Source organism: Sminthopsis crassicaudata, chromosome 2, assembly GCF_048593235.1.
Source record: "Sminthopsis crassicaudata isolate SCR6 chromosome 2, ASM4859323v1, whole genome shotgun sequence".
Taxonomy (NCBI): Eukaryota; Metazoa; Chordata; class Mammalia; order Dasyuromorphia; family Dasyuridae; genus Sminthopsis; species Sminthopsis crassicaudata.
In genome coordinates, this window is record NC_133618.1 from 440,222,153 (window position 1) to 440,246,792 (window position 24,640).

General features: G+C 33.9%; 1 protein-coding gene and 1 long non-coding RNA gene across 8 annotated transcripts in view; one reads left to right on the plus strand and one right to left on the minus strand.

Moving 5' to 3' along the window:
- Positions 1-24,640, plus strand: part of PHF20 (PHD finger protein 20) — a 127,472-nt gene that overhangs the window by 26,952 nt on the left and 75,880 nt on the right. For all 6 annotated transcript variants that reach the window (XM_074292526.1, XM_074292530.1, XM_074292531.1 and 3 more), the window contains 4 exons: positions 237-408; positions 1,596-1,680; positions 18,389-18,468; positions 21,912-22,296. In XM_074292526.1, coding sequence (XP_074148627.1) covers positions 237-408; positions 1,596-1,680; positions 18,389-18,468; positions 21,912-22,296 — 722 coding nt within the window. The remainder of the gene's footprint in view (positions 1-236; positions 409-1,595; positions 1,681-18,388; positions 18,469-21,911; positions 22,297-24,640) is intronic.
- On the minus strand, positions 16,471-22,411 carry LOC141557206 (uncharacterized). 2 transcript variants are annotated; one of them, XR_012486731.1, is made up of 3 exons: positions 22,288-22,411; positions 19,812-20,079; positions 16,471-17,013 (listed from the first exon to the last, which is right to left on the minus strand). It is a non-coding gene; the product is annotated as an uncharacterized LOC141557206 (long non-coding RNA). The 2 variants fall into 2 exon arrangements; XR_012486730.1 differs by having other exon boundaries at positions 16,471-17,250.

Below are 24,640 nucleotides of genomic sequence, written 5' to 3' on the forward strand. Positions count from 1 at the left end.
TTTTTGTATATATAGATCCTTTTCCTTTTTCTTTGAATTCTTTGCGGGGGGGGTATATTGCTGGGTTAAGGATATGCATGATTTTATAGCTCTTTGGGCATAGTTCCAAGCTGCTTTCCAGAATTGCTAGATCAATTCAATAGCATATGTTTTGAATATTCTAACATTAAACGGTGTTCTGTAATTTTAATTTTTAAAAATAAAGTTTTTTTTTTTTTTTTTTTTTTTTGACTTAGGTATCCAGCTCATATACAGGAAATTGACTATGAAGAAGGGAAAGTACTCATCCATTTCAAACGTTGGAACCATCGTTATGATGAATGGTTCTGCTGGGACAGTCCTTATTTACGTCCATTAGAGAAAATACAGTTAAGGAAAGAAGGGTTACATGAGGAAGAAGGATCTTCTGTGAGTAGAAAATTACATATTTTATGAACTTTCATTCTTGGAACTAGCTGATTGCTAGGAATTTGGCAATATATGTTGACTTTTAGACAATAACTCACAAAAAATGGGTTCCTCTTGTTAAAACACAAGATGTTTGATCCTGAGGCTATTGACCACATTTTCCTCAAATTGAGATGTTGTAGTTGATAAAGTACATCAGTTGGCCATTTGAAGTTCATAATGTGGAATGTAGCTTTAATTTTTTTTTTTTTAACAAACTCAGGTTATCTGTATTAGTAGGAAGTGTTTTACTTCTAAAGACAATTCAAAAAACTCATTTTAGTCAAAAGCTTCAGTCAAATTCCTAAATTTCTGTCAAGACTCCTAACTAGATTATAAGTGATGTTCACTTCTATTTGTTTACTGTTTTCTATTATTTTTAATTTCCTAAAGAAATCACAGTGAGAAGTGAAATGATCATAAGGTCAAAGGCAGGTATTTTGTCCTTAACATGTATTTTTAAATTTAATTTATTAACCATTTACATGTACCTTTTATGTAAAAAGTTCCTTTTTCTAGATTCTTATTTAGGAACATCACCAGACCTTGAATTATATTCATATTTCAAAATGCTAACTTAATGCATGAAGCTGTTTGGAACTATTATTGTATAATTGGTGGTAATATTGTAAAAGTCCAGTGATGATAAACTTGGAAGTAGTAAATTGTTCATGGGAGTAGTAAAATTAGGGAGTCAATTTTGGGTTATATTTCTTGTTCTGTTTCTGACTAAACGCAAAGAATTCTTATCCTTTTCTTCCATGTTATCTCTTAATGCATTTGGAATTTCTGACCTTTCTCTAACTTATAAGGAGGAGGTTTTTAAGAGTTGATAAGAGATGCATAGTTTTCTTGTTGAATAGGATTTAGTTGTCATCATTTTACAGATGAGGATGCTGGGACTGTAGAGGTTAGGTGACTAGAGTTAGGGTCAGTCACACAGCTCCTTTGGAGAAAAAGTATTTAATAAATGGGGCTTCTTGTATTAATGCTATTTCTCTCAAGATTGCTTGTCTTGAAGCTTTTAGCCATATTTTTACAAATTCAAAATTAGAAATGTAAAGTGATTATTTAAAAGCACTTAAATTATATTGTTGAAAGGTTACCTACTAATCAGTTGTGTTGGTAACAAACTTTTATTTTTACAGGAATTTCATATAAATGAGCAGGTACTTGCTTGCTGGTCTGATTGTCGGTTTTACCCAGCCAAAGTCACTGCTGTTAACAAGGATGGTAAGGCATTGTTATTTCATTTGTTGGTATGCTTGATTTGAAATTTCATTTTTTGGTTTGTTCGGTATAAGGGAGTTAGAAAGAACAGAAATGAATTATGGATTCTCAAAAAACATTTGCCACCAAGGTAACTCCTTTCCTTTTTCCCATCTCTAGAACAGAGATGGGTAAAAGAACAAAGTGTGAGGAATTTAAAGTCCTTTATCCTAGATTAAACTTAGGTATGATAGGTGGATGAGATGGTTTAGAATATTGCTGTATAAATGAGAAATTCATACATTTCCCTATTTAGCCAAAATAATTATAGAGCATTGAAAACAGTTTGGATATAGAAATCAAGAAACCTGGATTCTAGACCTTGATGTCTCATAAACTCATTTGTGCTCTTGGGCTAATGATTTTTTGTTAAGTTTTCTTTATTTGCTGTTTTGTCCTTTAAAATGAGGGACTTGAACTGGATAATTTCCTCTATTATTTCAGTCAATCAACAGATATTTATTAAGCCCATACTATGTGTTAGGCCCAACAGGCCCAAAATAAAGAGGTCCCCCTCCCTTAGGTTTCTTACATTGTTGAGACTAATAGCATGTTCATAAATAGTATTTTGGAAGGAAAGACATGACTGTAGGAATTAGAAAAGTCTTCATGTAAAACATGTTCCCTATCAATTTGAATAATCAGTGTTCTATAATTTGCTGCCTGGGCCAGGTCCTCCTTTGCTCAGAGGAATGGGACTGCAACATAACGGCTTTTAGAGGTAGCAGTGAAGTGTGTAAACCAACTCTTGTTTGAAGTAGACCATAAGATCACAGATTGAGAGCGGGAAGGGACCTTATAGAGCATTTAGTCTAATTCCCTCATTTTTGTAGATGAGGAGAGTGAGGCACATAGAAGTTAAATGACTTAATTAAGGCCACTGCCAATCATATCTTCCTGTTTCCAAGTTTAGTACTCCTTATGTCATATGCTTCTTCAGGTTTTGATGGGTAAATGCTTCAGAGCCATTTTTGCTTTCTAATTTTACCTTAAAAAAAAATTCCAAACTTGTTTTATAACTTTCTGTATGAGTTACATTAATCTAAATCCTGCCTTTATTAACCTTAAAAAAAACCCCACTTAGGGGCAGCTAGGTGGTGCAGTAGTTAGAGTACCAGCTTAGAAGTCAGGAGGACCTGAGTTCAAATCTGACATCAGACACTTCACAGTTCCTAACTGTGTGACCGTGGGCAAGTCACATAACCCTAATTATCTCAGGGGGGGAAAAAACCCACTTATCTAAGTTAGATATATTACACTTCTTTAATCTAGTCTGCATTATCAAACATCTTTTCCCTTTTCTTTTAATTATTGTGTCTAGAAACAATTTCACACTTTTCAGAGTGATGTTTTTACAGATGAAATTTGGATTACAGTTTCTTGTTGTATTAGTTTTACATTAGATGACTTTTAATTCTAGTCCTTACCCAGTGGTTCTTAGAGTGTGGTATGGATACCTCTAGAGGACTCCTGAAGTCAAAACTATTTATATAATACTTTGAACATGTTTTAACTTCTAATATGGTAAATATTGATAGATATAACCCATAGCAACAGATATAACCCACAGCAACAACAGCTCTTTAGGAGGTCTTCAGTAATTTTTAAGAGTATAAAGGAATCCTGAAACCATTTTGAGCACTATTGCTGTAACCGCATAGAGAAAACATTTCATGCTGGTGATAATTCCCATTGTCCATAATGATTCATTTGAACTTTTAGAATTATGTGATACTATAAAATGGGTTGTTTTGCTTTGTTTTGTAAGTTCTGCTTTCTACCAAATAGATTTCTTTAGATAACTAGTAAGATCCTATTAGTAATCTTTATTGGGAAGAGAAGACTTTGTATTTGGGAAAATATTAGGTGGGGGGTGTTTTAGGTGGCTCATTAGGTGGATCACTGGCCCTGGAATCTGGAGGACTTGAGTTTAAAATCACTTAGTAGCTGTGTGACCCTGAGCAAGTCACTTAGGAGGTCACTTAGGCTCAGTTGCCTCAGAACAAAACAGTAGCTGGGAAATTAGAAGCAGAAATGTGACTTGAGAGAACACATCTGGAGATATTAGTGATAGTTTTTGGTTTTGATTTAGATATCTATTTAGGCATTCTATTGAAAATATTCTGTTAATGCCATTCCATGAAATTGTATTTTATTAATTCAGGGAAGTTGTGGTTCACTTAATACCATACCAAATTTTGAAGTAGTTCAGTGACTATTTGGGGGTTGTATGTATTTCTCTCTTTTACTAGTTTAGATATTGTGCCATTGTAACTTAGTTTCATTTGTCTCTTGGATATTACTTAATACTAGCCACGAAAACAGGAGGAAAAAAAAATGGCCTTTAAGAAAAAATCATTATTTAAATAATAATCAGAAGTGGTAAGTTCTCATAGTAGTATCTGGAAGGAAAAGGTAAGCTGTGATGCAGAGAATCTCAGCATCACTCTTGGAATGAATTATTTGCCTGCCTGAGTTTATGTGAGAAACTTAGTCCAATCTTAAGAGAAATGGGTACTTCCTGAGATGTATCTCTCACTAATTTGTGGGATGAGACTGAGGAGCCTTCTTGGAAGACCATCAGAAAACTAGACTTTGAAAGGATCATGCACTGAAAGGATGTCCCACTTGGAAAATCTAAAGTTTCTCTATCTACACAAATATACACAAAATATGCAAAATATAGGGAAATAAACATTTCTGTTTTCTATGTAGCTATATAATTGCTTTTAAACCCCTTTCTTCCTTAGCAATAGTGGGTTGATTTCATGGAGAGATGGGAGTATTACTGATCCAGGTATATGAAAACAGGTTTCATTTCCAGTACTGTAGTTACTAGTCATAAGGCTATAGCAGAGTTATTTATTTTCTCTGGATCTTTGTTTCCCTTTTTATAAAATAGGGGTAAGAATATTGGACTTTAAAATTAAGGCAACCTGAGTCAGAGTAATAGATCCAGTGGTTCAGTTTCCTCCCCTCCAAAATTGGATAATAACATTTGTATAAGTCCTTATAAGCTTGTTTTGAAAAAAACCATTACATAAATGCAAGCTGCTATTATTGTTTCCCTTACAAGTAGGTTGTTGTGAAAATATGAACTGTGATTATTTTTTAAAATCCCTTCCCCTTGTTAATGCAGATGGGTAGTATATTTTGGATAATTAGACAGGTACTCTCTAGGGCCCTTAGATCAGGAGACCCTGACCCCTTTGCTTCTATTGCTAGTCTTCCCTCCACAAGTGAAGGAAAGAAGTATGGTCATCAATTGCTGTTCCACCTGCACAGTTCAGCACTCTTCCATTCCCAGTTCAATAAATATTAATAGGTGCCTGTTATGCCCACTGCTGGCATAGTGCCAGATAGAAGTCTGGGGAAATCTTAAATAGCTGCTTATCTTCTGTTATAGTCTGTGGCATTAGAGACAAACTAGGGACTCTTATAATAGCTTGATAGTTCTGGCTTTTTACTAAGCAATTTTACCACTTTGTATTCATTGCATTTGATTGTATATTTGGATGTGGAGTAGTTAGAACTATGAATGCTATCTTTCAAATGAACAAAAAATTAACTCACAATATTATGGTGGGACTCTTCACTTTTAAATGGTTATTCTGGTGTTAGAACCTTATCTTATCTGAGAGCAAGAGGCAATACAAGTAGAAGAATAACTCACAAAGAAGGAAAAGCAAAGGCATTCTGTTTGGACTCAAAAAGTATGCATACTTGGAGTCAGTGAATGAGACCATATGGTTATAGGATTTAATTTCTTTTTTTTCTCAGTGGCATTTTATTTTTCCAAATATATGTAAAGATAGTTTTCAACATTAATTTTCAAAACATATGCATGGACAATTCTTCAACATTAGCCCTTGCAAAATCCTGTGTTCCAATTTCCTCCCTTCCCCCACAATCTCCCTTAAATGGCAAGTAGTCCAATACTTGTTAACATGGTACAAATATATGTTAAATCCAATATATGCATATTTATTTATACAATTATCATGACATATAGGACAAATCAATTTTTTAAAAAAAGAGAAACAAAATCAAATTCAAGCAAATAACAAAAAGAGTGAAAATGCTACGTTGTGAACCATACTCAGTTCTCACGGTTCTCTCTTTGGGTATAGATTGCTTTCTTAATCACTGAACAATTAGAACTTCAACATTCATTTTTGTAAGATTTTGTGTTCTAACCTTCAGTAAACATCATATGTAATGGTGATAAACTAGAACCTTTCCATGTAAGATCAGGAGTGAAACAAGGTTGCCCACTATCACCATTACTATTCAATATAGTACTAGAAACTCTAGCCTTGGCAATAAGAGCCGAGAAAGAGATCCAAGGAATTAGAGTAGGAAATGAAGAAATCAAATTGTCACTTTTCGCAGATGACATGATGGTATACTTAGAGAACCCCAAAGACTCTGCTAAAAAGCTATTAGAAATAATTCAGAATTTTAGCAAAGTCGCAGGATACAAAATAAATCCACATAAATCCTCAGGATTTTTATACATTACCAACACAATCCAACAGCAAGAGATACAAAGAGAAATTCCATTCGAAATAACAGTCGATAGTATCAAATATTTGGGAATATATCTACCAAAGGAGAGTCAGGAATTATATGAGCAAAATTACAAAACACTTGCCACAAAAATAAAGTCAGATTTAAATAATTGGAAAGACATTCAATGTTCTTGGATAGGCCGAGCGAATATAATAAAGATGACAATACTCCCCAAACTAATCTATTTATTTAGTGCTATACCAATCAGACTCCCAAGAAACTATTTTAATGACCTAGAAAAAATAACAACAAAATTCATATGGAAGAATAAAAGGTCGAGAATTGCAAGGGAACTAATGAAAAAAAAGTCAGAGGAAGGTGGTCTAAGTGTACCTGATTTAAAGCTATATTATAAAGCAACAGTCACCAAAACCATTTGGTACTGGCTAAGAAATAGACTAGTTGATCAGTGGAATAGGTTAGGTTCACAGGGCAAGATAGTGAATAAAAATAGCAATCTAATCTTTGACAAACCCAAAGATCCCAAATTTTGGGATAAGAATTCATTATTTGACAAAAACTGCTGGGAAAACTGGAAATTAGTATGGCAGAAACTAGGCATGGACCCACATTTAACACCACATACTAAGATTAGATCAAAATGGGTCCAAGATTTAGGCATAAAGAACGAAATCATAAATAAATTGGAGGAACATGGGATGGTTTACCTCTCAGACTTGTGGAGGAGGAAGGAGTTTGTGTCCAAGGGAGAACTAGAGACCATTATTGATCACAAAATAGAACATTTTGATTACACCAAATTAAAAAGTTTCTGCACAAACAAAACTAATGCAAACAAGATTAGAAGGGAAGTAACAAATTGGGAAAAAATTTTTACAGTTAAAGGTTCTGATAAAGGCCTCATCTCCAAAATATACAGAGAATTGACTTTAATTTATAAGAAATCAAGCCATTCTCCAATTGATAAATGGTCAAAGGATATGAACAGACAATTTTCAGATGATGAAATTAAAACTATTTCCACTCATATGAAAGAGTGTTCCAAATCACTATTGATCAGAGAAATGCAAATTAAGACAACTCTGAGGTATCATTACACACCTGTCAGATTGGCTAAGATGACAGGAACAAATAACGATGAATGTTGGAGGGGCTGTGGGAAAACTGGGACACTGATGCATTGTTGGTGGAGTTGTGAAAGAATCCAACCATTCTGGAGAGCAATCTGGAATTATGCCCAAAAAGTTATCAAAATGTGCATACCCTTTGACCCAGCCATACTACTACTGGGCTTATACCCCAAGGAACTACTAGAGAAGGGAAAGGGTCCTGTATGTGCCAAAATGTTTGTGGCAGCCCTTTTCATAGTGGCTAGAAGCTGGAAGATGAATAAATGTCCATCAATTGGAGAATGGTTGGGTAAACTATGGTATATGAATGTTATGGAATATTATTGTTCTATAAGAAATGACCAACAGGAGAAATACAGAGAGTCTTGGAGAGACTTACATCAACTGATGCTGAGTGAAACGAGCAGAACCAGAAGATCATTATACACTTCAACAATGATACTGTACGAGGATGTATGCTGATGGAAGTGGATTTCTTCAACATAGAGAAGAGCTAATCCAATTCCAATTGATTAATAATGGACAGAACCAGCTACATCCAGAAAAGGAACACTGGGAAATGAATGTAAACTGTTATTTTTACCTTCTGAATCCAATTCTTCCTGTGCAACAAAAAATTCGGTTCTACACACATATATTGTATCTAAATTATACTGTAATATATTTAACATATATAAGACTGCTTGCCATCTGGGGGAGGGGCTTGGGGGAGGAAGGGAAAAAATCTGAATAGAAGTAAGTGCAAGGGATAATGTTGTAAAAAATTACCCATGCATATGTACAGTCAAAAAATGTTATAATTATAAAATAAAAAAAAAAAAAAAAAAAAAAAAAAAAAAAAAAAAGATTTTGTGTTCTAGATTTTTTCTTTTTCCTTCCCTTTCCCTCCCCTCCCCAAGACAGCAAGCAATCTGATATAGGTTATACGTGTACATTAGAATTTTATTTCTTAGTTGAAACATGGATTCTTCTTTGCTATTGAACTGGCTGTGATTTAGGCCTAATCTTTCTTGTTTCTAGTTGTCCTCGTTTCTTCCTCTCTAAAATGAAAGATTTGATTTGAGTTTCTTAACCTGGGGATCCTTGGATAAATTTCAAGGGGGTCTGAACTTATATAACCCATATATTTTATTTTGTATGTTTAAAGACTTTGTTCAGAAAAGAGATCCATACATTTTACAAGACTGACAAGGGGTTTTATAACAACAAAAAAAAAATCTTATGAATCCTTGGCTAGATGATTTCCAAGGTCCTTTTCAGTTTTGTCATTCTATGATGGATGGGCCATTCTGCTTTAGTGGAGAGTACTGGCTGAGTCAGGAAGACTTGATGTAGAATCTTCTCTTTGTTACCTGTATAGTCTCTTTAACTTCTTAGAGCCTCAGTTTCTTTGTCAGTAAAATAGAGAAAAAAGTAGCACTTATGTCTTAGAATTATTGTATTACTATACAATACTGTGTAGACCTTAATGCATTACATAAATATGAGCTATTGTTATGGTTCTATGAGTGTTGATAAAAATTGATGCTCTAGTCAGTCTGATAGAACATTTGTTTCCATGTGGCTTGTCTGTAGATTAGTTTGTAATTGTCCTATTCAACTTTGTTGAATTTCTACGTGCATTAAAATTGGGTTCATCCTTTGGCATTTTGGGAATATATAGGATTGATTACTGGAAGTGTTTTAAGTCCTGGCTCCATATGTGTGCAAAAAGGTTTGAATTAAAAAAAAAATTCTGAGCACTTTAACCAGGAGTGCCAAGAGGTTTTTTTTTTTTTTTAAATTTATGTATTGGTGGTAATCTCCTTTTTTATTTTGTCCTGTTACTCTAATTCCATGTACCCAAAGAAGTATGGAAAAATGAGTGAATTTTTTTTAACCAATGTTTGAAATTTTAGTCCCTCTTGTTTCTTAATTCTTGAAAATCAGAAGGAGTGAACATTCACTGCCCTCATACTAGATAGATGTTCAATTGTTTGAATTGTGTCAGACTCATTGTGACCCTATTTGAGATTTTCATGACAAAGATCCTGGTGTGGTTTACTATGTCCTTCTTCAGCTCATTTTACAGTTGAGGAAATTGAACAGGGCTGTGACTTGCCTGGCTGGAGAGATTTCATGAACTGATGCTAAGTGAAATGAGCAGAATCAGGAGATCATTGTACATAACAACAAGATTACACAATGATCAGTTCTGATGGACGTGGCTCTCTTCAACAGTGTGATGATTCAGGCCAGTTCCACTGATCTTGTGATGAAAAGAACCATCTACACCCAGAGAGAGGACTGTGGGAACTGAGTGTGGATCACAATATAACATTCTCACTCTTTTTGTTGTTATTTGCTTGCATTTTATTTTCTTTCTCATTTTCTTTTTCTGGTTTGATTTTATTTTTCTTGTGCAGCAAGATAATTGTATATGTATGCATATATTGGATTTAATGTATATTTCTACCATGTTTAACATATTTTGGACTACTTGCCATCTAGGGGAGGGAGTGAGGAAAGATGTGTGGGGGGGGAATTGGAACACAAGGTTTTGTGAGGGTTAATGTCAAAGAATTATCCATGCATATGATCTGAAAAGTAAAAAGCTTTAATAAAGAAAACAAAACAAAACAAAAAGACTTGCCCAGTATCACAGCTAGTGAGTATCTGAGGACAGCTTTGAACTCAGCATGATGAGTCTTCCTGATTCCAGGCCTGGCGCTTTATCCACCCTGACACCTAGCTACCCATTACATAGATAGTGAGGAGAATTTTTCTTATTTTCCTTTCAGACACAGACACCATCTCCTTAAAAAAACAAACTCAAACAAATCCAAACTGCAAACCAGATTTCTGCAGAGCCAAAAGGCTTCAGCCATAATAAAAATTTTTATGGCAAAATGATGGTGCTTGGGATTTAGGAAGCTTCCCCTCAGTGGGTGAGTAAAGTAATTTATTAAATTCAGTATGCTTAGTCAGAAGCTGAATTTTTCAAGTACAAATTTATTCTGTGATCTTGGGCAAGTCATTTTTCTGCTGGTTGCCTTTTCTCTTCTAGATAATGAGGATTGATCTTCTGTGAATGAGAAGTAATATGTGACTTAATTACCTTTTGTAGGAACCATAAAAATAAAAGAACGTTTTTATTCTTTAGGGAGTTATCGTCTTTTTAATTAAGAAATAGCTAAGAGCATTATAGAGTGCTTGCCCTAGAGTCATGGACACTTGAATTTACATTTGACTTCAAACACATTATAAGCTTTGTGACCTTGTTTTACTTGTTTTAAAATAGTAATAGCACCTGCCCTCCAGAATGACTGCCAAGATAGTATTTGTAAAATGCTTCACAAACCTTATAACTTTGTATAAATATGATGATGATAATGTAAAGGATTTGGGGGGGAAAATCTTTCTATGAATATTGAAGGGAAGTGAATATTAGCAGTATCAAGCTATGAAGTTTTCATGTATGTTTACATTAGGTCTGATTTCTCTGTGTCTTTTTATTTCCCCCACTTTACTTTGTCTCTTTTCTCCCTTTAACCTCTTGTAGTACCCTTTTTTTTTTTAAGCTTTTATTTTCAAAACATATGCATGGATAATTTTTCCAACATTGACCCTTGCATAGCCTTGTGTTTTAGCTTCCTTCCCTCCACTCCTCCCCAGATGGCAAGCTATCCAATATATGCTATACATGTTAAAATATATGTTAAATCCCAATATGTGTAAACATATTTATATAATTCTCTTGTTGTACAAGAAAAATCAGATCAAAAAGGAAAGAAAATGAGTAAGAAAACAAAATGCAAGTGAAAAACATCAAATATAGTGTGACAATGTTATGTTGTGATCCACACTCAGTTCCCACAATCCTCTCTCTGGGAGTAGATCTTGTAGTACTCTTAAATGGGCTTAGTTCTGAGGTATATGGAGTTGTCTATTTGACATGGAAGAGATGATGGAAATTTATAAATAATGTAAAGGATCTGTCAGTGGGTGCCTTACCTAAGGAAGAGTGGATAGGATTGTAGTCAGGTTCTAATATTAGAAACTTCAAAAATTATAAAAATTTAGCTGCATATGTATTATTTTTCTATAAAGACATGTTTAGGTGAATTCCTCTTTAGGTCACCTGAAACAAGTGATATTTTAATCTTGAAAGCCACCTTCAAATTTTCTTAAATGGAGACTTGTTTGTTAAAGCAGGTAGGGGAATAGAAAACAGAGATTATTAATTTAACTTTTTTTTCTGTAAAATTTTACCTTCTTCAGTGATTTGTGTTGTGTGGTAGTTGAGGATAACGGGCTATTTGTTAAATATATGCTAATCACAAGAGGTTTATTTTTTCCATAGTTGCTGGATGGTAAGTATGTATTAATTGCCTACCATATGCCAGGTAATATGCTAAGTCTGGAGATGCAAAAAATGATCAAAGACAGTCCCTGATTTCAAAGAGCTCACAATCTGTGAGTGAAGTAACATACAAAGAACTATGTCTAAGAAAACTCAGATCCATGAAATGAAATGGCAGAGAGGAAAAAGAGAATAGAGTCTAGCACAGAGCCCTCTGCATGTGCTAGGTTAACAGTCATGACCTATTCAAAAATTATAGTAAAGGAGGCTGAGAAAGAGCAATCAGATAGGTAAAAGGAGAATTAGGATAGTGTCACAGAAAACTCAGGACGAGATCATCTAGAAGAAGGTGATCAACAGTGTTAAAAGCTATAGAGAGGCAATGAGAATTGAGAGAAGATCATTAGAGGTGGTCATTAAGAAATCATAAGTAATTTTTTAAAAGTACAGTTTTGGATGAATGATGATATCAGAAACTGGATTGTAGTGGATAAAGAGAGTGAATGAAAAGGAAGTTATTGACTGTAAACAGCCTTTTCAAGTGGTTTAACCCCAAAAAGGAGGGGAGATAAAACAGATAGTGACATATTTATTGAGTGAGAGTTTTCTGAAGATGGAGGAGATATGGGCACGTTTATAGGCAGTAGATAGGGAGAAATTGAAGAAAAATGAGAGTGAGATAAGGTATTTGCTTGAGGAAACAGGATGGGATAGGATTTCTTGTACATGTTAGAAGTGAAAGGAAAAGTCCCTCCTTTTCATGTGTTACAAGACTAGTGGCAGAAGCCATCAGAATAAAGGCAAAAGAGGATGCCAATGAAATGGCCTGATGAGTTAATTAGGGAGGTATAAAAAGATTTTCATGCTGTAGTGAGGATCCATTTGAGATTCTGTAACATAAATTTATAGTAGATTTAGTGAGCATGGTTTTATGATTTCTTCAGCTTTTTTTCAGTATCACATAAGTAGGATTGAGGACAACAAATGTTGGGAATAAATCCAAAGCCAAGCCTTGTCAGGACAAGATCAATAGTAGCATAAGAAATCAAGAGATTTGAGAAAATCTCATTTGTCAAGAGTTCAAGATGGGGAGCGTAGTCATTGCAGGGGGATTGATGGTTTGGGGACAAAGTGAGAGTGCAAGAGATTGGAAGTAGTATTAAATTGAAGAACAGGGTTCGAGGTGGCAAGATAGAAGGAGGGATGGAATGATAACAAATTGTGATTTGATAAGGGAATCTCAGAATTTATAAACATAGAAATAGTATATTTGAGGATTCAAGATTAAGGAAATGATCACTTATGTGTAGTGAAGATGGGGTGGAAGAGTAGGTCATGTGAAATGAGTAAGTTGATGAACCATAAAGTTAGAGTGTTTGGCGGAATCATTATGTATGTTGAAGTCTGCTAGTATGAGAGTGGAGGCAGCTAAGTGACTTGGGATAAAGCTCTGGGCTTAGGGTCAGGAAGAGCTGAGTTCATCTTTGATTTCAGAAACTTACTAACTCTGTTCCTGGACAGGTCACTTAAACTCTTTTTGCTTTAATCCACTGGAGGAAGAAATGGGAAACTACGCTATTATTATTCTTTTCCAAGCAAGTCCCATGAGTAGTATTGGTGTGCGTGGTTCATGGGTCTAAAAGTCAGACATAACTGAACAACAATAGCAGCAACAACATTGTGAGAACAGGAACTGGAATATAGAGAATTACCATGAGCACCACACTGAACTCATTAAGGATAGAAGGGGGAATAATGTGGAGGTCCATATATAAAAACTACCACAGTTTTGATGGATTGAATCTTAGAGGTGGAAACATTACTAAGGGTTGGTGGTTGAGGGAGAGCCTGACAGTGGGGTCAAGGAGGAGTCCAACCCCTTCTACCTTAATCATTGAGTTTAGAGGAATGAGTGGAAGTTCAAGGAGTGCTGGAAGTGGTCCCAGAGTCTGTTTTGGGGAGAGCCAAAAATGGAGGAAGTAGAAAAAGAAAATAATTTAGTTGAAAGCAAGTTTGTTATTCAAGTTAGCCGGGTATTCCAGAGAGCAGAGGATGAGTCATCCTACAGTGGGACATTGAAGGAAAGGGTAGGTTTGGGTTGAGGAAAATAGAAATAAGGGATTGGATATCAGGGCATAGAAATTATTCTTGTTCCATAGATTCTGAGGGAAATAACAGAAAAAAGCTCTAACCCATTATTTAGTCTTGTTCTCTTGTTTGTTCCTTGTTCTGTTGAACTGAAGGAGTTGAGAATTCCTCTTTGTCCTCTTATGGTTTAACTCTTGTCTTCCCTTGCCTATTAACAGGCTTTCATTGTCCATTATTTTCTTATTCTATTTTATATTTTTAGGATGACTTGCTAGTTGACATGTCATTATTTTTCCAAGCACCCATGATGTACTGTCAGAAGCAGCAGATTTGAATCAGGGAGCTGAGTACTAATTCTGACCCTAGTACTGCCTATAGGATCTTGGGCCAGCAAATCTATAGTTTGCTCACCTATAAAATGAGGTTTCTGGTCTAATCACAATTTATATGGTCCTTACGTCTGTTAACTTTCCCATGCTTTCCTATGTCACTGTGTGTCCAGGAACTGCTGTCTGAGAGCAGAAAAAAGAGAAGGAAAAGTTCAACAAAACTAGTCAATGCGTTAAAAAAGTTTTATGTGGAATATAAGTATTCTGCATTTCATGTCCTTCATTTTTTCAGAGAGGAAATATCTTCTATACCTATGGAGATTATTCCTTTTAAAAAAGTTTCTAAAATTAATTTTGGCAAAGGGAATCCAGTGTTGTTGTTGACAGATATTAAAATTTCAGAGATATATCCCCGGGGGTTAAATTTTTATAGCTTGTCAGATAAACAAACTGTACATTATATGCTATACATTTTATAGCTTGTCAGATAAACAAACTGTACATTATATGCTATACATATATATATATACATATATACATATATACATACATATACATATATATATATATATATATACATATATACATATATACATACATATACATATATATATATATATATATATATATATATATATATATATATATATATATATATATATATATATATATATATATATATATATACATATATATATATATATATATATAAAACAAATGCAAAAGTTTAGGGCTGGGCCTGCTATCTTCCTTCTCAGATGTCATCCTAGTCAAGTGCTAGCTAACATGATGTCATTTTTTGATACATCTACTTCATTCTACATGTTGCTAGGGAAACATTTTTTTCCAGGTAAAAATTAGTGTTTCTTAGTATCAGGAATTTTTAAATTGGAAAACAACCAACAGTAAGCAAAAATGACTCTATTCTGTTTGATAAATTTGGATCAGCATAGATAGGTTGATCTTATCTCCCAGGTAGTGAGTTGGACAAAGCACCTGTGTGATCTTGAATGAGTCATTTAATAGTTTTTCTCTCGACAAATGAGGAGATTCAACTACACATCATAGGTTTCTTCTAATTTTGACATTCTGTAATTTTTATATAGAGGTAACAATGCACAAGACCTATTTCAGAGATGAATCTGTCTAGAAAGGAATGTTTTTATGCGTAGAAGAAGGGGGTAATGGAGAGATCCTTGAGTGCTAGGTTGAGGTATTTGGACTTAGCCTATAGATAAAAGGGAGACACTGAATGTGTGAAAAGCATTTATAAAGCACTCATTATGAACCAACCACTGTGCTCATTACCAGAGGTACAAATACAAAAATGAGGTAAATAATCTTCTCTAAAGAAGTTTATATTCTAATGGAGAGTGTGTGTGGGGGAACAGGACCACACATGTAGGGCAGTAAAAGCCACAGAAGGGAATTTTTGTCTGTAAAGTCATAAACATCATGAGTTAAGCCATAATAGAAGAGTTTCCTTTGTATACCATTTGTATAGCAGTGGCAATTTTTTTTTCTCAGAGCTAGAGATTGAGAGTTGGGTGGCATTGGTGTGGCATTGGTGTGGCTGGTCTAGGGTTAGTTCAAAGTAGAGGAGGACCATTTGAGTAGGACTATCAAGATTGAAGTAGCTCCTGTGTTCAGGGTAAAAGGGGGTAGGAGTGGAGGGGGTAATATAGAGGCCAGTTATAAAATCTCAAATTGGAAAGACAGATATGTAGCTTTTGTTAAATATTTGCTTCAAAAAAATTATAAACAAATAAAATATTTGCTTCATTGCTTAAAGAGGCTCCCACAGCTCAAATGAAATAGGGCCAAACTGTAAAGCTAACTATGGATATTTATTTTTATGTGGAGGCAAGATGTGTAGGGCATGTTTTGGGTAATAGGATGGAAAATGTAGAAAATCATTGGGCTCATACAATAAACTTCATTGCATTTGGCAATGTTAGAGTGAAATAATTTATAATTTTACTTTTAGGTGAGTATATATTCTCTACCTGAAACTAAAAAAAAATATATATATATATATATATCCCCCCGCTGGGGTTAAGTGACTTGCCCAAGGTCACACAGCTAGAAAGTGTTAAGTGTCTGAGACCAGATTTGAACTGGGGTCCTCCTGAATTCAGGACTGGTACTCTATCCACTGCGCCACCTAGCTGCCCAAAAACTAAAATATATTAGTATTTTTTCTAATGGACTAGAACTATTAATGTGAGTTAAGAGCAACTGAGTAGGAGTTTGACTTTTAGTTATATAAATATCATTTTATCCTTGTAACATAATTTATAAATTAATCTAATAATGCAGCTTTATTATTATGAATGAAGCTTTCTTTTTTAAAGATCTCTGTGGGGGTGAATATATGAGATTCTTTCATGATTTTTAAGAATTATGGTTACTCAGGGCTACCCATACACTCAAAAGGGTTTATTTTCCAATTGCATATGTTCACAGTTTATTATACACCATTATAAACAAATGATCATTTGGCCCCTTTTCTTTAAAATAAATTTTTATGAATATTTTTCAATTTTCACATTGCTTACATTTTCCATTGTATTCTACTTCTCAGAGAACTAACCCTTATAATAATAAATTTTTAAAATTAATTTTATAATTATACCATTTTTGACAGTACATATACATGGGTAATTTTTTACAACATTATCCCTTGTACTCCCTTCTGTTCTGAATTTTCCCCTCCTTCCCTCCACCCCCTCCCCTAGATGGCAGGCATTCCCATACATATTAAATATGTTATAGTATGTCCTAGGTACAATATATGTGTGCAGAATCGAATTTTGTTGTTGTTGTTGTTGTTGTTGTTGCAAAGGAAGAACTGGATTTGGAAGGTAAAAATAACCTGGGAAGAAAAACAAAAAAATGCAGTTTACACTCATTTTCCAGTGTTTCTTCTCTGGATGTAGCTGATTCTGTCCATCATTGATCAATTGGAATTGGATTAGATCTTCTCTATGTTGAAGATATCCACTTCCATCAGAATACATCCCCATACAGTATTGTTGTTGAAGTGTATAATGATCTCCTGGTTCTGCTCATTTCACTCAGCATCAGTTCATGTAAGTCTCTCCAGGCCTCTCTGAAATCATACTGCTGGTCATTTCTTACAGAACAATAATGTTCCAATACATTCATATACCATAATTTACCCAACCATTCTCCCATTGATCCATTCATTTTCCAGTTTCTAGCTACTACAAAAAGGGCTTCCACAAACATTTTGTCACATACAGGTCCCTTTCCATTCTTTAGTATTTTCTTGCTACTGGGTATGTACAATTTGATAATTTTTGGGCATAATTCCAGATTGCTCTCCAGAATGGTTGGATTCCTTCATAACTCCACCAGCAATGCATCAGTGTCCCAGTTTTCCCACATCCCCTCCGACATTCATCATATAATAATAAATTAAAGAGTAAAAATAAGTTCAGGATTTAAAGATCGTTTTCAACATTCATTTCTATAAGATTCTGTGTTCCAAACTTTTTCTCCTTACTTTCCCCTCACCAAGACAGCAAGCAATCTGATATTGGTTATATCTGTATATATATATATATATATATATATCTGTATTTCCACATTTCTCATGTTGTTCAAGAAAAATCATACCAAAAGAGGGAAAAAAACCACGAGAAAGAAAAAGCAAATAATAAAAACAAACAAAAAAGGTGAAAATACTATGCTTTGATCCACATTCAGTCTAAATAGTTCTCTCTCTGGATGCGGATGGTATTTTCCATCCCAAAGTCTTACTAGAATTGTTTTGGATCACTGGATTGCTGACAAGATCTAAGTCTGTCATAGTTAATCTTCACATAAGCTTGCTGTTATTGTGTGTGATATTCTCTTGGTTCTATTCACTTTACTTGGCATCAGTTTATGTAAGTCTTTCTAGGCTTTTCTGAAATCAGCCTACTCATCATTTCTTATAGAACAATAATTTTCCATTACATTCCATATGTATACATTTTTGCAAGAGCTTTTTTTTTTTTTTTACATTCAGTACTAAGTACCAAGTACATTAGTACTTAGAATATTTGTCCTGATAGATAATGAATGTAAGTACACTCTTTTCTGAACACAAGTATTGAATATATTTCCCAAGTAATTTTTAATTCCTATAAATGAGTGTATGATGGCAGTTATGTGTTTTTGAAAACTGTAAAATTGTTTCTATAATAAAATGCAAATTTAAACTTATAATTTTTGAATTCTAGGTACTTATACTGTGAAATTTTATGATGGAGTAATTCAGACTGTCAAACATATTCACATCAAAGCTTTTTCCAAAGATCAGGTGAGAAATACAGTTTTGTGCTTTGCATATAGTTTGGATAATTCTAACAATTTCTAGTAATTCTGACCATTTTAGTTGCTTTAAAAAGTGGCTTTGTTATTATGGTGGCAAAAATTTTTATACTCTCAGTTTGACACAGATTTCATAGTAAGGAGAGTGTTTCTGGGTAAAATACTTGCTAATAGGATTGACTTAAAATTCTCTTTAATTCATATTCCTTAGGATACCAAAACAGGTTCAGCTGTCAACTTCTGCAGTTCTTTGATTCTTTCCTTCTTTCTCTGCTTATAGAGTCTTTATCTTTTTAAGGATTTGCAGTTTTTACCTGAAGAGCATTCCTTTTTAGGTTACTTCAGTGCCCTAGAATGGTAGCTGTTATTTTCTGTTATCTCATTTTTGAGCCCAACAGGATTAATTCCTCCTCAGAACCATGGTTTTTTTTTTTTCTCCCTTTTAAGTAAAATTTACACCCAATACCTAATGATGCTTTGGGAGAGAAAAGAGAGCATTAAAAATATGGTTGTTTACTTTAATTTCTTTCTGGAATTACAATTTTTATTGTTTTAATATTGTTTAAGGTTTTTAATGACCTTTTTTTATCTTTTCTAAAAATTACTAAAAAGCATTTATAATCATCCCGTGAAGTTACTCATGGCTTTAATTGGTGTAATAATTCTCAATAGTAAGTGATTCATTTCACCTCATTAATTCAGGTTCTACTTATTTTGGATTTATAAAGCACATAATTTTAATGTGGGGCCTGAGATTCATTCTTTGTTTTAAAAAGAAAGTGATTTGCTAAATTAATAACAAATCCTTTCATGTGGTAAATGTAATTAATGGAATGTTTATCTATACTTCTAAATAGGTTCACATCCCAGATCTATTTGATCTATTTATTATTTTTTCCTGACCTCTAAGGTACCTGAATTCCTCTATTTCTGCTGGCTTTGATTAAAAAGCAAAACAAAACCAAAAGCCTCCTTGAGTACTTTAATCAACTAAGGAATAGCTTTACTAGTCAATCTAACCAGCTTGGGTAATTGAGGATAATAAAACAATTAAATTTTTTTTATAATAGTTTTTATTTACCATATATATGCATGGGTAATTTTACAACATTGACAATTGCCAAACCTTTTGTTCTAATTTTTCCTCTTTCCCCCCCCCCCTCCCCATGGCAGGTTGACCAATACATGTTAAATATCTTAAAGTATAAATTAAATACAATATATGTATACATGTCCAAACAGTTGCAAAACAATTAATTTTAAAAGCTTGATTAAAATAGTCAGAAAATTATACAAATAGTATTTTTTTAATCCTGTATAAGAAAAACTCACCCAGAATCTCATTTAATGGTGCTGTTGGTTTCTCATTTGCCTCAGTCTTTGGGTAGATGTGCATCTGGACAAGAGTCATTTGAATACTGGGGTAAACTCTAGTGAGTTGTTCATGAGCAGCCTGAGATTTGAAAGCTAGTTTCAAGGTTTTGTAACTTAATTGCGCCTTGTTTAATAGGAATCACTTTACATTTGAAAAAAGACTCACAGGCAGACCTTGAAGAATAGGATTCTTTGTTACTTCTACTCTGGATTTATGTCAAGCCACCTGGGTTGGAAATAGATGGATGGAAAGAAAAAAAGACAAAAAAGAAGAAAATTTATTATGCATTGACTCTGTACCAAACACAGTGCTAATGTGCACCTCTGGCAGATTTCTTTTCAGACTACTCCATGTGGATGTTTGACTATTTTATCTATGTACACTTTTGGTCCATTTTAAGTAGTTAAGTGATAATTCATTTTTTTATTGTTATCTTGAACTTTTCATCTAGTATATTAATTGATCCAAAAGTATATATTTTGTTCTCTTTTATTGCTCTTTAACATCTTTATATTGGTTATAATAGTTTTAAAAAGAATTAGCTAAAATGAGTAATATATTAGAAAAATCTTTTAAAAAATAATCTTTGAAAAACTTTACTATAATGTCATTGTTTTACATGAATCTTTGTGACAGGAAATAGTCTCTTTTTCTATCTCCTTCTATATCCTATGGTATGGTAAAATATTTTGATCCTTCCTTGCACCACCCTGTAGCTTTTTTTGCTAAGAAGAAAGTTGCATCTGCTTTGTCAATCTTAGGATTTTGTGATTCAAGTGCTGTAATTCTTGAGGATTTGTAGACTGAAGGTTTTACAGTATTTAGAATTTTGTTTTGTTTTGTTTTTTTGCTGCAAGGCAATTGGGATTAAGTGACTTGTCTGGGATCACATAGCTAGTAAGTGTCTGAGATTGGGTTAGAACTCAGATTCTCCTGACTTCAGGGCTGGTGCTCTATCCACTATGCCATCTAGCTTCTTCTAATATTTAGAATTCCTAGCCTGGGTCTTCTGAATCTATAGATTCAGTTGTTATTTGGAATGAGGACTGCCAATTGCTACCTTTGTTTTCTCTGTGTTCATCTTGCTAAGGTAGACACTTTCAGAGAAAGTATTTTGTCACCTTGAAATTTCAGAGACTATGGCTTCAGGAGGATTTATTGTTATTTTTGTTGTTAGTTAGACTTGATTATTAGACTTGAGAGATAATAACAGTCTGCCACTGAGAAGCAATGATGAAAATTATCTAGGACACAGAGCAGAGCCAAATATGAACATCACCATGCACCATAGGCTCTTTCTTGGTAAAGGAGCTAGGTGTGTTAGAGTAGTGATGGCCAGTCAAAACATTCACCTTGAACTTAGTAAAGAATTACTTTTAGGTGTTTCACATAAGACACATAACAAAAGGACTGAGGAAAAGTTTTGGACACTGCTTGAATATTTTTATTTTATTATTTTTTATTTTATTTTTTTCCTCTTTTTACTTTTAAAATTTTAATTGCATTTTATTTTTCTAAATACATGCAAAGATAGTTTTTTAACATTTATTTTTGCAAAACTTTGTGCCATATTTTTCTTCTTTTCCTCCCTCCTCCCCAAGACAGCAAGCAATTTGACATAGGTTGAATGTATGCAATTCTTCTAAATACATTTCCCTACTTGTCATGCTGCATACACAAAAAAATCAGGTTAAAAAGGGAAAAAAATATGAGAAAGGGAAAAAACAACAATGCAGGCATATTTTTAAAAGCCTCTTTGATGATACTTCTAAAAACATAGATATGTTTTTAGTATAGATTTGCATATTACTTTTAGTACTTAGCAATTTCTGCATAAGAAATGCTTTACAGAATTAGAAAGCCAGATTTCAAGCCTGTTACTTAGTCAGAAATATAGGGATATTAAAGTCTTGAAGATGTTTTTTAAAAGTTTTTGAACAGTGCAGTGTTAGAGGTAGAACAAATGTTATATTCATCGGTCTTTCACTCTTTGTAGAAGCCTTCCAGTTTAAAACTAATAACAAATATATTTCTCACTGCTATTTTGCCTATTTTAGAATATCGTGGGCAATGTGAAGCCTAAAGAAAAAGATAACGAAAGCCTTTCATCTCCTGATAACCGAGAGAAGTTTAAGGAGCAGAGAAAAACGCCTGCTCATGCTAAGAAAGACAAAGATGACAAGACTTTAAAAGCTGAAAAGAGACCCAGACAGCCTGACAGAGAAGGAAAGTTAGTTAGTCCTGAGAAAGGGAAGGGATCTGAAAAAGGTCTGCCGAAGAATGAGAAAGAAGACAAGGAGAATATTTCAGAAAATGATAGGGAATATTCTGTTGAGACTCAGACAGACAAGAAATCTGACAATGACATTGTGAAGAATACACAGGAAAACCTAAGGGAGCCCAAAAGAAAGCGAGGCCGGCCCCCTTCCATACCTCCATCTGGTAAGTTCTGAAGAGCAAGCATGTGGTAGCAGAAGCTCCAGTGTGACTTTTTCTACAGGAATTGGTCTGTTTGTTGTGGGTGAAGTGCAGTCCTGGCAACTATGACAATTATCACTGACTTGGAAAAAGTTATTCTGTAACATCCAGATGCTCACTGTGATTGTAAATGGGCAAATAGAGTTGGATTGTGCTATTGTCTTTAAGCAGTGACATCAGCAAATCAACAGTTTTTTTGGGGTTTTTTTTTTTTTTTTTTTTTTTTTTGCATCCACAATTGTATTTGGAAATGCAGGCATAATTATGCAGAAGAAATTGTCACAATAGAAAATATTTCAGCAAACCCAGATGCTTTTTGCTTGTGCATATTTGAATATTTTCATGTAAGTTACCTTATTAGCAATGGCGGAAAGGAAACTAAAACTAGGTCAATTCCTCATCAAGGACAAGAGTTTTAAAACAGTGTAAATACACTAGAAAAAGTTTTCAATATGGGGCAGAATACTTTTAAAGAGGGGTGTTTAAAAATGTACTAGAACTAAGAAAGAGAAAAACATTTTGTAATCCAGGAGCAATTTTGAAAGATAGTTTGGAAGACTATAGAACAGTACAGTATTTAATAAATCCTTAATTTGTGTCTTTAAACCCTAAAAAGAACGTAGCAGAAAAGGACATCAAAGCACTTGCTGTGTGTGAATTTCCTGGACCTCAGTTTTCCCCTTATTTAATATAATAGGGCAAATTAGATGATTTCTAAGGTCCTTTCCAGTTCTATAATAGTTGATTCTTTTTGTTAGAACCAAATTCTCAAATTCTATTATAACTGTTTACTGATCCAGTGTACAGATGATATTAAATAAAATTCTGTTACAACAGACTTGAAGAGATTATTCAGATTATTTTCTTCTCTTGGAATTTGTTTTTGTTGTTGTTGTTGTTGTTTTTTAATAGCTTTTATTTACCAGATATTTGCATGGGTAATTTTATAACATTGACAATTGCCAAACGTTTTGTTCTAATTTTTCCCCTCCTTCTCCCCCCCCCCCCAAGATGGCAGGTTGACCAATACATGTTAAATATGTTAAAGTATAAATTAAATACAATATATGTACACATGTCCAAACAGTTGTTTTGCTGTACAAAAAGAATTGGACTTTGAAATAGTGTACAATTAGCCTGTGAAGAAAATCCAAAATGCAGGTGGATAAAAATAGAGGGATTGGGAATTCTATGTAGTGGTTCATAGTCATCTCCCAAAGTTCTTTTGCTGGGTGTAGCTGGTTCAGTTCATTACTGCTCTATTGGAGCTGATTTGGTTCATCTCATTGTTGGAGATGGCCACGTCCATAAGAATTGATCATCATATAGTATTGTTGTTGAAATATACAACGATCTCCTGGTCCTGCTCATTTCACTCAGCATCAGATCATGTAAGTCTCTCCAGGCCTTTCTGAAATCATCCTGTTGGTTATTTCTTACAGAACAATAATATTTCATAATATTCATATAACACAATTTATTCAGCCATTCTCCAATTGATGGGCATCCACTTAGTTTCCAGTTTCTGGCCACTACAAAGAGGGCTGCCACAAACATTCTTGTACATATAGGTCCCTTTCCCTTCTTTAAGATCTCAGTAGTAACACTGCTGGGTCAAAGGGTATGCACAGTTTGACAACTTTCTGAGCATAGTTTGGAATTTGTTTTTAGTAAGAATTCCTTGAATGAGTTCTATTCAGTTGGATTTGGGAGATCCTTGGGTTATATTTTTGGTTGTAATGGATATAGTCTGTATTGGACTCTGGAATGTGTTTTTGTATATATCCTTTTAATTATATGTTGGGTAGCCACATTTATGATCAAGATATTCACAGATTTTAAAAAACTTTACATTGTGAAATGAAGTCCCTGCTAAAGAACCTAATTCTTTCATTTTGTTTCTGTGTGTGTATCTTGGCTTTATATGAGAGAAAGCATGGGAGGAGGAAAGGTCATGAGAAGGAGGTTGAGAGAGAGAAAACACAAGCTTTGATGGGTGAAAATCAGTTTTAGATGAATCTTTCCCTTTTCCTCCCAACTAATTGTCTTCTTGGCTTTTAGACTTCTTGATAGGTAGAAATAATTTAGGTATTTTTGCTTAGAAACAGTAATCAGTAACAGACATTGCTAAATTATGCCATTAAGAATTAAAAGAGCAAAGAATAATGAAAAAAATAACAGGAAAGTGTACTGTAACGGCAAATTCATTTTAGGTATATGGAATTGTTTATGGGACTTTTTATGAAAAAATACATTTACATTTCTTATATTCATACAGATTAGAGGTAACTTTAAGTTATCTGATTTT